At 46.3% G+C, this 15,425-nt stretch overlaps 1 protein-coding gene across 2 annotated transcripts in view; it reads right to left on the reverse strand.

Moving 5' to 3' along the window:
- Positions 1-5,290: 5,290 nt before the first annotated feature.
- Positions 5,291-15,425, reverse strand: part of plcb1 (phospholipase C beta 1) — a 16,392-nt gene continuing 6,257 nt past the window's right edge. The window contains exons 15-32 of one of the 2 annotated variants that reach the window (XM_062446990.1): positions 15,180-15,238; positions 14,883-14,979; positions 14,589-14,673; positions 14,378-14,502; positions 13,345-13,499; positions 13,016-13,180; positions 12,403-12,502; positions 12,189-12,293; positions 11,241-11,353; positions 10,878-11,031; positions 10,068-10,121; positions 9,747-9,966; positions 9,316-9,472; positions 9,032-9,108; positions 8,778-8,867; positions 8,214-8,271; positions 6,699-6,785; positions 5,291-6,548 (exon numbers count right to left, since the gene is read on the reverse strand). In XM_062446990.1, the coding sequence (XP_062302974.1) occupies positions 6,381-6,548; positions 6,699-6,785; positions 8,214-8,271; positions 8,778-8,867; positions 9,032-9,108; positions 9,316-9,472; positions 9,747-9,966; positions 10,068-10,121; positions 10,878-11,031; positions 11,241-11,353; positions 12,189-12,293; positions 12,403-12,502; positions 13,016-13,180; positions 13,345-13,499; positions 14,378-14,502; positions 14,589-14,673; positions 14,883-14,979; positions 15,180-15,238 (2,069 nt within the window). In that variant the 3' untranslated portion in view covers positions 5,291-6,380. Of the gene's footprint in view, positions 6,549-6,698; positions 6,786-8,213; positions 8,272-8,777; positions 8,868-9,031; positions 9,109-9,315; positions 9,476-9,746; positions 9,967-10,067; positions 10,122-10,877; positions 11,032-11,240; positions 11,354-12,188; positions 12,294-12,402; positions 12,503-13,015; positions 13,181-13,344; positions 13,500-14,377; positions 14,503-14,588; positions 14,674-14,882; positions 14,980-15,179; positions 15,239-15,425 lie in introns of both variants that reach the window. The other variant, XM_062446989.1, reaches the window with a different exon arrangement.

The raw sequence follows: 15,425 nt of genomic DNA on the forward strand, positions 1-15,425 counted from the left end.
GGAGGGGGCACGGTAGGGGCACCGATTAGTTTCTACCCACTTAGAACTTGGGAATAACTTTTTTTTTAAATAAATAAATATACATCGTACTTTAAACGGGTACTATTCTATAAGTTTTAGTTGACAGTCATTGTGTGTGAGTGTGCAGGAGTGAATATGACAATATGACTTATTGTAAAACACACTAAGTATGACGTCAGATTCGTTGGTTGTACAGTGATCAACATGGAGGTATTTAAGGTGATCATCATGATCAACGACAGAAGGAGATTCACGCATTTAATGACACCTTTTGAATCTCACTGTCCACTTTCCAATCCCGAAGATTAAATGTGAATTTGTGAGCCAGATAGAATGAGAAAAATCCAATAGAGACAAAATCAAGGATCAAAGTATCAATTGTACTGCTGAAGAAAAAAGTAGGCCACTAACTGGGCTAAAGTGAAAAGAACCAGGACAAAGAGAGAGAGAAAGTGAGAGAGAGAGTAGAGACAAAAGAGTAGCTATGTATGAGCTATGTATCACAACCCCATTTTAACTGGTTCACACACACACTCAGAGGAGTTCTTTAGCCTTACTGATTGGGATAATGAACCGCCTTAGGCAAAGCAAAGACCCCCCCTCCTTAACTTTTGGAAGAGGCACACAGGATACTCCAAATCCTGGTTACAGTGCCTCTTTAAACGTAATACTTCCTCCTCAGTGCTTCAGAGAAGGGTCTTTCCTGGACACAGTAAACACCTGTTGGTTCCCAGATTAGCAAGATACTGACATGCGGTTTTGCCTAGGAGGGACTGCAGGCCCTTAAACCTTCACATCTGTTGTTGGTAAAGGAGGAGGGGATGGAATCACATAAAACCCGTTATTACAATTTGTCTCGATTGCTAACACACAAAAATGGTATGTGTAAGCCATCCTCACAAAAACCATTTGGCCAATTCCCAGCAGAAAGACCATGTACCCCAGTCTTTAAACACAATTGACCCTTTTTGACACATTTCTCAGGTTCATTCACACTTCTTTGCAAAAGTCTAAACACACCTCTCACTTTAAGACACAATTGTCACCATGATGTCATTCAGAAAACACTGCCGTTTGATAAGTTAACTCAAACCAGTGCAATTCAAACACCCTTAACAACCAATTATCCATGTGTAAGCACGAACAAGCAAATATACTCAACAAGCAATCAGGGGTTTAGAATGAATACAAAGGTGAGCTCATCTGTACTTTGAAATCATGGATGCAAATATGAGGAAGAGGCAGAATTGTCAGAATGAGAGGAGGTGGATAAGGGAGAGGAAGAGGCAGAGGAAGAGGAAGAAGAACAACAATCTCAAATGAGATCCATGCCACACTATGACAGAAATCCCTATGACAGAACAACCTTCTCCAAGCCATGGAAAAAGCTTGTGGGGACATTGCTCTGGAGTCTTGTCAGGGATGGCTCAGGCATTCAAGGGCATTTTCCCTGCTGTTTGGCTGGAGAAAACATTGCCTGTGATGTTGAGGAAAATCTCTGGCCTGACCCTGGTCAGAGACACGATGCTGACCAGAATGAACAGTACTGTAGCGTACTCAAGCCCTGTTACCAAGGTGAAAATGCTTTGTTTATTTCCTTTTTTTCTCAGCCTTTGTTCCCCAAATTACAATTTACAGCAATGAATTTGTGTTCTCGACTAACAGTACTACTATTTGTATACTGTGACCACTACAGTAACAAGAGCTCAAAATGCAATTGCTGTATAATGTAAATAGAAAATAAACAGCCTGTAAGAAGGACAATTACAGTATTTGTGAGTTTTATGATTTACATCATGTCAAACTGTGTGGAACATATCTAAAATTCAGGGACACATTATATTCAATGGTTCTTGAAAACCTTTTTATAATAGTGTTTTGAATTCCTCCCAGCAGTGGGTAAAGGGTATTCAGAAGGTTGAATTTATTTGAGGGCTTTGTGTGTATTTTGAATGCAAAGTTAGGTTTATACGAAAAATAATATGGTTTTGACTACAGTGTTTGATTTTGGGTCAAAAGTCAAGGGTTTGGCCAAAACAATGTAAGTATGAAGATGTGTGTTTAGAGAAAACACACATCATTCAGAGAAAACACAGTTCAAGAAATTAGTCTTAGCAATTGAGAAAAACTGTTACTAAATAAAGAACTGAGGTATTACAGAGATAGAGTGAGTGGCCTACCTACTTCAACCCTTAGATAACCTAATTGACTACATACTTAGTGATCTTGTGGCAAATCCTGCTTACATGCTTCAGCTATACCAGACCAATACCCTGCCTTTCAAAAGATGGGAAAACAACAGGCCAATCAGGGCTTAAGGACGGCAGAAAAGGCATGCTTAGAGGAGCTGAGTGGCTTTCTGTCTAAGCTGAGCGGAGCTGTATCACCTGGCGGGGTCTCTCACTGCCAAAACCACAAGGAACATCAGACACACCCCCATCACTGCCATCTCTCTCTCTCTCTCTCTCTCTCTCTCTCTCTCTCTCTCTCTCTCTCTCTCTCTCTCTCTCTCTCTCTCTCTCTCTCGCTCTCGCTCTCGCTCTCGCTCTCGCTCTCGCTCTCTCTCTCTCTCTCTCTCTCTCTCTCTCTCTCTCTCTCTCTCTCTCTCTCTCTCTCTCTCTCTCTCTCTCTCTGCTCTCTCTCAAGTTGTTGCCTCTCTTCATCTGTTAAGGGCCTACGTCCATGCTTTCTCCTTGGTGGACGGACCCACACTACAGATCGCTAATCTGATTTAGTCTCCTAACAAGTTCTAATGGGTGCATGAGCGGTGCCTGTTCCTTATGATGTGATGGCCCGGTCCCAAAGCCGTCCCTATCCCCTCTTGTCCTGTACCCTCCTCATCTCCCGACCCAGTCCCAAACCAACCACAGAGCCGCCCAACACCTGGACTATGCCTGGACTTCCGCAGAAAGCTAACTGTTGTCCAAGCTCTTGAACTGATAACAGCGTCTTTCACATTCTATGCTTCATCAAGGTCAAGTGATACAGTAAGAGGATTCAGCTACTTGACATGGTCTGAGGACGTAAGAGACAGTACTCGCGAATAGGGTATTTCATAACAGATGTAAAACTGATGATTAGACTAAACATTTATTAATGACGTTGGCGACCGCCACTGCCAATCCAGCTGCAGACACGTACTTCTGTTTATGGAAAAATTCTTCTGCTGTGTTTGCACTCTGTATGACTGTGTAATGTTTAGCTGTCCACTGAATTGGAAACGATGCATCAACAGAAAATCGGACTTTCTCTGTTTTAAAGGTTCTCTCAAATGGCACCCAAACACTCCTGAGCTATCACTGCTCTCCTCTGAGCCCGGGGAATTTGCACGCATTTGATTTATGACTGGGAATCTACAAATGTTCCAGTCTCAGCAACAACACTCGGTCCGTTCAAAAAGGGTGCCTACTGCCCACAAAGTAATACCATCCTTCTCAAAAGACACATGAGACACCAGAAATAGAAATCCTTGAAAACATGTATTGAAATCTATAGAGATGGATGAAGCTTCGAGTGTGTCACAGGTGGCCCCCACATCTGTCAGACACCTGCCAAGACAGAGGGAATCCCCCCCCCCCCTGGCCCTTCTGAGGACACAACCTGGCCCCCGACCTGACCACTGGTGGGGTGACGGGTCAACACTTCCATCACATACTCTGGAAGCACTTTCTGCATTCGTGGAGAGTGAGAAACGCATCAAGGTTTGGTGTATTGTCGATGTACAGGAGGATCACCTTTACACTCTGACTGTAAATGAACTGCTGTGACCCAGTTTCAGGTCGGCTCTCTGTGGCTGAGGATCTCAGACGGATGCTCTGTCGGGTCATCTGTGCCCGGAGTCTGTTGCCTGTTGAGTGTGTTCCAGCCACAGAGATCTCTGCACTGATAGCTGTAATCTGGAGTCTTGTGCCTCTCCTTAAGGGCACTGTTGGTTCTGAAATGTGTATGTGTGTGTTCGTTTGTATGTGCGCTTGTATGTGTGTGTGTGTGTGTGTGTTGGGTCAAAGAAGCTCACCTTAGGAAGGTCTTATAGTGAATGTAGAAGACAGCAAGAGAAAAAGCGAAGAAAAGTTCAGTTTACTGGTTCACAAAAAGGAAAAGGTCCGGCCTTGATCAACAAAACAAGTAGCAGTTGGGTGCACCAAGGGAGGCTGTGCAATGCATCGATCACCCTGCTCACCCTGTGCCGCGGCTGCTACTGTCACTGTGCCTATTTTAGAAATTAGATCAATGTAATGGAATCAATTCAAGGGAGGTTTCAAAGTATACCCCCCCCCCACCACCTCCCCAAATAATTAGTGATACAAAGTGTTCCACCCTCCAGCTCTTTCCTATCTGATGCTGACCCACTTTAGCTGCAGTTTCCCAGAGAAGAACTATGTTTGTGTTCAAGTTTAGAAGCTTCGGGGGGGTGTCGCGGACTAACAAGGTGTCACGCTTTTTCGGTGAGGTGGAGAGGGTGGGTCATATGACCCAGGACTGACATTCGGTGTTTCACAATAAAAGTCATTGATCAACATCTTCTTCTGCTTTTCTCTCAAGCATTTACATAACTCTTACACCATGGCATCCCAACAGTTTTGACAAGTTATGAATCATCGCCATCAAGACATATGTTTCAAAGGATGTCATATTGTACTTGAGATCATGTTTATGTTGTACCGTGCCTGGTTACAATGAGCATCACTGCACATCTGTGGTTTACAGATAATGCCAAACCCAACCCTTATGTTGTCCTATTGAATCAACAATCTACGGACTAATTCTTCTATGGCAAACATGTATTTTCACATTAATTATTACAAGATGTGTAACACCATAAATCCACTCGCACTGTAGAAAACAATACTGCGAATACAAATCTAAAATGTTAAATAAATTATAGCATTTTCTTTTAGCCAATTCTAACCTCTAGCCAATCCTCACTTATGTAATCGTGGCCCTTGGAGTCCATCTAGTGAATTTACAAGGCATTACATCCATACGTTACAAACATTGCAAACTCTCCCATACATTCAGAGGGATTGGTGTTCATAACCGATTTGCATTAGGTCACTATGAACAGGTTAAAATCTATGGCAAAAACATGTCAAGTATTCTGAGACCTGCTGCAAATCAAGCAGTCTGCATTAGAGCTGTGGAATGGCATGGTCATGGTCAACTCTCCACTAGAGCGGAGCTATGGATGGATACTGTGTTGAACAGTTGTATATATGAGGTATGTAGCGAGATAAAAACGATAGAAAGGCATTTTGGATGCCATTTAGACGGGGGGAGACTCTAGATCTTTATTAAAGGTGTATGACACATTATATAGAGCACATCTAGAACATATTTCTGGAATTTGTTGATAAAATACAACATGTGACAATAACACACCATATAATACAAATCTCATACAGCAAAGAACAAATAGTGTTTCATCAAAAACATGGGTTGAATTTGTGTTATAATTAGCATCGAAGGATGAGGTAGTCAGTAAGTGTTTGTTTGTGCAGGTGTGTGCGTGTGTATGTGCAAGTGTGCGTGTGTGCATGTTTTACCATGTTAGGCCTATTCAAAAATACATTCAGTAACCCATTACCTTTTTCTTATGAAATAACATGCAATTACTGGCTAACAACATAACTCTCCATATGGCCTGTAAAGAAATTTAATGTAATTTAAATAGTTTTGAAATAAAAATCAATAGTTAAAAGATGAATACTGCATACATTGTATTACACAGAAAGAGTGTAATATCAGAAACATTTCTCAAAACATTTTTACATACACATCAGTGGGATTTGTGAAGAATACCCATAGAATGATAAATGACATAATATTCAACATGTTTTGAAACAAGAAAATAAAAGCAAAACATTATTATCATGCATTTCTGCTAATTATATTTACAAGCAATATTTGAGAACCATTCAAGTCATTTTTGGAAGCTGTCTGTAGATTCAAAACTCATTCCAAGCATAAACAAATAATACATTTACTTCAGTCTTCAAATTTAGGAGAAAGCAAATAAAAAATAAAAGGTAATACTACAAGAGTGGTAAAAACAAGATGACTGTATTCAATCAGACTGTGGTTAGTGGCCTTAACCTATGGCTGAAGTCATGCTCATGCAGTCCACTGGCACAACTAGCACTGTGCTGATGAGGTCATCAGAAAGAGACCGGGCTCAAAGACTTGGAGCAGAAAAACAATCAAACAGGAGAGATGAGTTGGGCAACTAACAGTCATTTACAGTAAGGAAGAAAAATGGGAATATCTCCCTCCATCCCTCTCCACACACACACACACACACACACACACACACACACAAACACATTCTCACACACACACACACCTCCCTCTTTATCTCTTCTTCACTCCCTTCGTTCCTCCTCCTCCTCAGACAGGACATCATGTGGGGTGGAGGGGCGGGGCATAGCTGGACCTCTGACATCAGGTTTCCTGTCCTGCAGGAAGTCCTGAATCTCCCCTGGCAACTGCCGGAACTTCTCCTGATACTCTGCCTCCACCTGCCCCTGGAGCTGATGGAAACCAGACAGTTGGCGGTTGGTAGTTTGCTTGTGTCAGATGAGAGAAACTGCAGGATTTGCTTGTTTTCCACAAATGGGCTAACAGACTAACAGGGCTAATTGACTTTAGAATCGTCAATAAAAAGCTAAATATTTTGTTACCTTTGGTTTTTCGTCAAGAATCTTTTGTTGAATGTCTTTCTGTTGCTCTAGCAACCTCTCCTGACGTCTGGCCTGAGCCTCCTCTAGCTGTTAAACATGTAGACCACAGTTAGAGATGCACCCCACAGTTACAGATGCACCCCACAGTTACAGATGCACCCCACAGTTACAGATGCACCCCACAGTTACAGATGCACCCCACAGTTACAGATGTACCCCACAGTTAAAGATGTACCCCACAGTTAGAGATGTACCACACAGTTAGAGATGTACCACACAGTTCTAGATGTACCCCACAGTTAGAAATGCACCCCACAGTTAGACATGTACCACACAGTTACAGATGTACCCCACAGTTAGACATGTACCACACAGTTACAGATGTACCCCACAGTTAGAAATGCACCCCACAGTTAGAGATGTACCACACAGTTCTAGATGTACCACACAGTTAGAGATGCACCCCACAGTTAGAGATGTACCACACAGTTAGAGATGTACCACACAGTTCTAGATGTACCACACAGTTAGAAATGCACCCCACAGTTAGAGATGTACCACACAGTTCTAGATGTACCACACAGTTAGAGATGTACCCCACAGTTAGAGATGTACCACACAGTTAGAGATGTACCCCACAGTTACAGATGTTCCCCACAGTTAGAGATGCACCACACAGTTAGAGATGTATCACACATTTAGACAGTGTTGTGCACGTTCATACCTCTCATGAACCAGTTCAAAGTTCAGTTCATACAAGTAAATATGAATCGTTCACAGTTCACCATTTAAATTCTGAACTAGTTCATAGTTCAGTTCATTTAATGATTTTAAGGTGTGTGTTTCCTGTGTGTAAAAATCCCGCAAAAAATAATGTGCATCAGATCAGATGTAGTCGCTGAGTCTGCGTCTCTGCTTTCACTTGCCTTTTTTATGAGACGGAGAGCTGTTGTCTTGGAATACGTTGCTTGTTTGGTCTACGTGTGTGCGATGAATCATGGGTAACGTAGTGCGAAGTCGAGTTAGTTGGTTTAGGTTAGGCTACATAGCAAACATTTTACGGGCACTTAGCAACGACATGGTGCAAGCATTCGATTTAGACAGCGTCTCTCCTCAGGAGAAGGAAAACATTCCGTAACGTTTTAGCTAGACCTCAAATAATATGAACGTGTTTACCGTTCAAATTCATTATTTGTCATTAAGTTGCGTTCAGTTCATCGTTTTCATAAAAATCAACGTGTTCAATGAACGCGTTCTTTTGCACTGCAGTTAGAGATGTAACCTTCATGCAACCCTTAATAGGCTATACAACATCTGCTTATTTTAAATATTATAATCTACTATTATATAATGCATTTATTCAAAAATACTATGAGAAAAAAACATGTCCACTACAATATTATTTTTCCTCCAGTTGTGGGCGATGTTTGGTCTTTTCAGTAACAGGCAGCAGTACTACTCATCAGTGTTGCTCCAAATAAACAGGTCCTGTTGACCTCTGACCCTCCTTCTTACCCGTTTGATGTTCTGCACCACCTCATTCACATACGACCTGTTGATTTCCAGCTTCTCCCTGGGAAAGGATTATGGTTAGGAAGGTTACTGAAAGCAGTAAGATCTAAGAACACATGCTATCGAACACCCACATTAGCATTGCAAAGCTGCAAACAATTTCACTTGCACACAAGATACTTGTTTTACTCTTTTACTTCTGTTGTTTGTGTGTTGCGTTATTTGTACTTAGTGGCACTCTGTGGCACTGTTGAAAAAGCTGCTGCAAAGCAAGTATTTTATTGTTGATTTGATTGAAGTTTTCCTGTCATCTATGCATTTGACAAATAATCGTTTTGTCTGCTATGTCATGTATATTTGGGTTTTGTGTGTATTTTGTCTCGTGTGTCACATTCTATGTACTTATTTCTGCTTTGTTTCCACTGTACAGCTCTTTGGTTTCCACTTGTTGTTTTCAAAGGTGCCATTCAAATTAATACAATCGATTGATTGAATCAACTTTGACTTGATTAGACATCTGCACTCAAGTGTACAAAAAACTAAACATGGTCAAAATCCAGGTCTTACTCATCAGCCAGATGCTTCTCTTTTGACTTGGTTTCATTAATCTTCTCCTGTCTCCTCTTGTCCATCTTCCTCTTCAGCTCCTTCTTCTCTCTGAAACAAGAGAGACACATTGACACACTCTACCTAGACACAATCTAGAACCCTGACACACTCTAGAAGGCCGGCAGTTTAGGACACTGACGCACTCTAGAACACGCTAACACATTCTAGGGTCACCACAACTCTGACCTTTCTGACTGTGTCATCAGGCTTACTTGTCACAGAAGTCTTTCAGCTTCTTCATCTGGTTGCTGTGGCTCTCCTCTGCTAAAGCACTCAGTCTCTCCACCAGCTACAACACATACTACAGGTCAGACTCAGAGATATTATCTGTTCAAATATATACTGTTCCTTGGCGCTAAACACTGAAATGCTGTTCTGATCTTAATGATCTACTTAATTATCTGCTGTGCTCACGATATGTCGCTTTGGATAAAAGATTCTGTCAAATGACAAACTGGAAGGTAAATATGCTACCTGTGTGTGTGTTGGGGGGTACCTGTTTGATGTGCTCTCGTTTGAGGTACTTCTGGCTGTAGTACTGCTCCTGCCTCAGAGACAGCAGCTGCTGGTGCTGCTGTTCTCGCAGCTCCTGCAGACGAGCCTCGCCATCTTGTTCCAACTGCTGCAGCTCACACTCCTGCCCTGGAGACGCGCTGCTGGAACACCCACACACACACACAGCCAAAGCCACACACACACACACACAAACACCCACACAAATACACAACCGCACACACATAACCACATACACACCACCATACACACACAACCACACACACAAACACACAGCCACATACACACAACCCCACACACACAACCGCACACACACATGCACAATCCCACACAAAACCCAACACAGGTCACACAGTGCTACAAAAATATACATACACACCACATACACCAGTTCATCATGTGTACAGTACCTACCTTTTCTTACCGTCGCGCTTGGCAGCTTTCATCATCGCATTGCGTCTGCGGTTGTGGTCATGCTGGACCTGACCGTATCTGACCACATGTTCCTTCACCATGTCTGCGGCCTTCTTCTGGTGTTTCTTCACCAGATCTTTCATCTCCTTGTACTGCCTCTTCTGGTCCCGAAGGTACACCTTGCTCTGCCTCAAGTCTTCGAGGCCAGCAATCTCCACCTCTGGGAGAGAAGACCACTGCATGACCGCAGTCTGCCCACACACCACAGAGTAACCACACTACGACCAGATCCATGACCACAGCGTGAGGAAGTTGGCTGACCTATCAGAACGCTCTGCACCATGTCCTCGTTCTTGGAAGCTGGCTTGGATGATTCTGGAACAGCAGAACATCAGGATGTAGCAAAAACAACAACAAGACCACCATCAGTTGATCTAGACCTGGTGCTAAGAGGGCTAGTCCCAGTGGCTCTGGTGCTAAGAGGGCTAGTCCCAGTGGACCTGGTCCTAAGAGGGCTAGCCCCAGTGGCTCTGGTGCTAAGAGGGCTAGTCCCAGTGGCTCTGGTGCTAAGAGGGCTAGTCCCAGTGGCTCTGGTGCTAAGAGGGCTAGTCCCAGTGGACCTGGTGCTAAGAGGGCTAGTCCCAGTGGCTCTGGTGCTAAGAGGGCTAGTCCCAGTGGACCTGGTGCTAAGAGGGCTAGTCCCAGTGGCTCTGGTGCTAAGAGGGCTAGTCCCAGTGGACCTGGTGCTAAGAGGGCTAGTCCCAGTGGACCTGGTGCTAAGAGGGCTAGTCCCAGTGGCTCTGGTGCTAAGAGGGCTAGTCCCAGTGGACATGGTGCTAAGAGGGCTAGTCCCAGTGGCTTTGGTGCTAAGAGGGCTAGTCCCAGTGGACCTGGTGCTAAGAGGGCTAGTCCCAGTGGCTCTGGTGCTAAGAGGGCTAGTCCCAGTGGCTCTGGTGCTAAGAGGGCTAGTCCCAGTGGACCTGGTCCTAAGAGGGCTAGTCCCAGTGGCTCTGGTGCTAAGAGGGCTAGTCCCAGTGGACCTGGTCCTAAGAGGGCTAGTCCCAGTGGACCTGGTCCTAAGAGGGCTAGTCCCAGGGGTCTATGCAAGAGGTCTATGTATGAGTCCTGTACCGGTGGCTGGAGGCTGCTGAGTGGGCATGGCCGTCCTGGGTGAAGGGCTCGGGGCAGGGGTGAGTGCAGGCACTGAGGGGGCAGGGCTGAGGCCGTTCTCCAGCAGAGCAGGTCTGGGATCAGCCTTCACATCAGACGTCAGGTCAGCTGTGTCCTGATAGGAGAGGGAGGGCTTGTGTGAAAACAAGGGAACATTTGTGTACAACGCAAGGTGCATTGTTGTTGTGGTGTTGTTGAGACCGGACTTAACACCGCCCCTCCATCTCCAAACCAGGATCCTCCATTACAGATACTGATGACTCCCCCCCCCCCTCCCCCCACCTCACCTCTGCGGGGGTCTCCTCCCCCCTCCCCCCACCTCACCTCTGCGGGGGTCTCCTCCTCTCCATCCTCCAAGGTGAGAGCTGCCAGCTGTTTGGACCTCTGCTCCAGCAGGTTCACATATCTGATGGGGTTGGACAGTGCCTCGATCACGTCTACAAAACAGACACTCTCCATTAGGATCAGGAGCAACCCCTGTTCACCAAACCACCAGCCCTCCTCTACCCCAAACCCCAACCACCAGCCCTCCTCTACCCCAAACCCCAACCACCAGCCCTCCTCTACCCCAAACCCCAACCACCAGCCCTCCTCTACCCCAAACCCCAACCACCAGCCCTCCTCTACCCCAAACCCCAACCACCAGCCCTCCTCTACCCCAAACCCCAACCACCAGCCCTCCTCTACCCCAAACCCCAACCACCAGCCCTCCTCTACCCCAAACCCCAACCACCAGCCCTCCTCTACCCCAAACCCCAACCACCAGCCCTCCTCTACCCCAAACCCCAACCACCAGCCCTCCTCTACCCCAAACTCCAACCACCAGCCCTCCTCTACCCCAAACCCCAACCACCAGCCCTCCTCTACCCCAAACCCCAACCACCAGCCTTCCTCTACCCCAAACCCCAACCACCAGCCCTCCTCTACCCCAAACCCCAACCACCAGCCCTCCTCTACCCCAAACCCCAACCACCAGCCCTCCTCTACCCCAAACCCCAACCACCAGCCCTCCTCTACCCCAAACCCCAACCACCAGCCTTCCTCTACCCCAAACCCCAACCACCAGCCCTCCTCTACCCCAAACCCCAACCACCAGCCTTCCTCTACCCCAAACCCCAACCACCAGCCCTCCTCTACCCCAAACCCCAACCACAAGCCCTCCTCTACCCCAACCCCCAGCTCCAAACATCAGCCCCGCTGCCCCAAACACCAGTTTCCCAGCCCTAGTCCGAGTTCTTACAGTTCAATCGTGTTTTCTATGGACCAGCTGACCTGCAAAGGTGTCAGGAACATAGTCCTTCACTTCTATGTAGACGAAGACAGCAGGTAGAATCAAGGACTGGTTCTTCTCGTTCCTGAGACCTATGTAGCGATAACCTGGACAGTCCCAACATGGTTACTGCAGCTAGAACAGACTGTTTCGAGTACAGAATGACAGGTCGAGCTCATGTCAGTGTAGCCCGAAGCAGGGTCGAACAGCACTCACCTGGTCGGATCGCAGACACTGGTATGATGCGGTGGCCGATGAACTTTCCTCCTTCTTCAAAAGCAGCGATTCTCAGAGAGGCCAACGTAGGAAGAACAACCTGTTGAAGGGCATAGAACAGATCTGGTCAACTACAACACAGACCTGATCCACTAGAACACAGATCGGGTGTCCTAGAAAACACCTGGTCTACTAGAACACGGACCTACCGTACTAGAACACGCCAGTTCTACTAGAACACAGACCTACCGTACTAGAACACGCCAGTTCTACTACAACACAGACCTACCGTACTAGAACACGCCAGTTCTACTAGAACACAGACCTACCGTACTAGAACACGCCAGTTCTACGAGAACACAGACCTACCGTACTAGAACACGCCAGTTCTACTACAACACAGACCTACCGTACTAGAACACGCCAGTTCTACTAGAACACAGACCTACCGTACTAGAACACACCAGTTCTACTAGAACACAGACCTACCATACTAGAACACCCCTGGTCTACTGGAACACAGACCTGATCTACCAGAACCCAGATTTGGTGCCCTAGAACACAGACCCGGTATGCTAAAGACCTGCTACAACTAGAAAATGCATGACGACACCTTCTTGAAGATGATGGGTTCCTCGTCCCAGACAGGGTTGATTGCATTGTTCTGGGACGTCTTGGTCTTCAGAGCCTTCCTCCTTGTGTCAACTGGCAGACCGAACATGTCAATCTCCACATACACCCCCACCTTCTTATCACTGAGGAACTGGCCAGAGATGATCTGTGGGAGAGTGATGTTAGAGCAGGACATCCATCCATGGAGAGGAGGATGTAGTTAGAAGTTAACAGAAAGCTGGGGGGGGGGGGTTAGGGTGGGTGTTAGGGTAAGTGTTAGGGTGGGTATTCGGGTGGGTGTTAAGGCAAGTGTTAGGGTGAACTTCTAACCTTAACAGAGAGTGTGTTGGCCACAATGCCGTCCACAGTGTTTTCTGTGAACGGGTCAAAGTGTTTGTCTGGTCTTCTCATAAACTCTGGCTTCAGTCTGTAGCCACTCTTCCCATTGTACTCATACATGCCTAAGTTTAACTGCATAGACAAGTCTGGGAGACAGGGAGGGAGAGAGGAAGAGGAAAAAGTTGGTTTTTACACAGGGAATTAAAAGAGAAGAATTACATATTACATAGTAGGGTAAAGAGGTTAGGGCTGGTGACAGGTTAGGATTATGCTAGGAATAAGTTAGTATTGTGACGTCACGAGAGGCTGGGTCCTGGAGGGGTGCTACATTCCCCGGAGGTGGCTGCAGCCCTGAGCAGCTGTGGCTCCCTCTGCTGGGGGAGCCGGGAGCTCCATCCCTCCCTAAAAACGGGGCATTCCCACACACCTGAAACTGATCAGACCCTGATGACCTAAAGGGTTGGGTTAAAGAGGGAGAGCCACAGTTAGGTGGGCAGAGTGGGGTTTGGTGAAGAGAAGGAGTCCTGCGCCTAGAAGAGGTGCCGTTTTTGGAATCCTATGTAAGATTTTGAAGTTTTTTTGTTAATTCTGAGGATCTTCAATAAACCCTTGTTTTGTTCGACCCTGGTGTCCTCGCACTATTTTGAGCTGTCCCGCTGAGGGCTGTGTAGCCTCTCGTGGCGTCACAGTATGATCAGGTAAGGAAGGTCAGGATACTAACTCACCAATAGTTAGATAGCTCAGGGGTCGGGGTCCTAACTAACCTATAGTTAAGTAGGACAGGGGTCAGGGGTCAGGCTACTAACTCACCTGCAGTTGGATAGGTCAGGGGTCAAAGTTCAGGGTTCTAACTCCCCTGTAGTTAGGTTGATCAGAGTACCAACTCACCTGTATTTGATAGGTCAGGTGTCAAGGTACTAACTCACTTATCGTTTGGAAGTTCAGGGAACAAACTCACCTACAGTTGAGTAGGTCAGGGGTCAGGTGGGGGGGGGGGGGGGAGGGGGTCAGGACACTAACTCACCTATAGTCTGGAAGTTGAGAGCTACCAGCTGACAGCCTGCGTTCCAGAAGAGCTGAGGCATGTAGTTGGAGGAGTCCACCCTGGTGCCCTTGGGGTAGATTCGGCTCAGCTGCAGCTTGTTGTATCTGGGTTCATGTTGAGGAGGAGCCCACTCCATCACCACGCTCTCCAACACTAATACTGTCAATGCTACGGTATATTGGGAGGATACTCTACAAACTCCACTGGGGACTTGGTCAGCAGCTCCACGGCTTTGGTTTCCACAAAGGAGGACATCTGGAAGCTACGGTCCACCTCTAGAACAAGCAGAGGCACTCAGAGACCATCCCTCACACACAAGCTCTGGAGAGGTTGAGGTGGGAAGTTTGGGCTATATCCTGCACATTTAGGGCTGAGGTTAGGGCCAGTCTCATGGATGTTTTAAAGATAAGGTGACTTGAGAGTCGTCGTGGTTACAAATCAAGGTAGGTGTGTGTGTGTGAGAGAGACACAAACAAGGGCTTACTTTTGGAAGCCTCAAAGGAGTTAAACTTGGTGGGCTGGATATAGTTGACCAGAGTGGACATTTCCTCGGCAGCTACAGCCTCTCTCTCTGCAGATCCCTGGAGGAAACAACGACACATTACACCATCCCAGCCTCCAGCTGCTTCTGGCTGCCATGCAAACATAACTTCCGGTAACTCATTTTAAACAGACGCTAACCTACAGTTTGACTGTTTTTGCATTTCAAACGGCTGCTTCTTTCTCTGTTTGCTAATCCAGCTTGGATGACAGCCTATGCCACGAGGCACCTCCCTCTCACCTTCTTGCAGTCATCATCGTCATCGTCGTCATCTTCATCACTCTCCGCTTCCATTTCTCCTGAGGATCAAGGAATCAAGTTGGGTCAGAGTTGGGTTAGGGTCAGGGTTGGGTTAGGATTGGTTTAGGGTCACAGTTGGGTTAGGGTCGGTTGGGTTAGAGTTGGGTTAGGGTCAGAGTAGGGTTGCGGTCAGAGTCAGGTCCGGGTTAAGTTGATATAAACCAGTCAACAGACAGTGATATTAGA

Source organism: Osmerus eperlanus, chromosome 21 (genome assembly GCF_963692335.1).
Source record: "Osmerus eperlanus chromosome 21, fOsmEpe2.1, whole genome shotgun sequence".
Taxonomy (NCBI): domain Eukaryota; kingdom Metazoa; phylum Chordata; class Actinopteri; order Osmeriformes; family Osmeridae; genus Osmerus; species Osmerus eperlanus.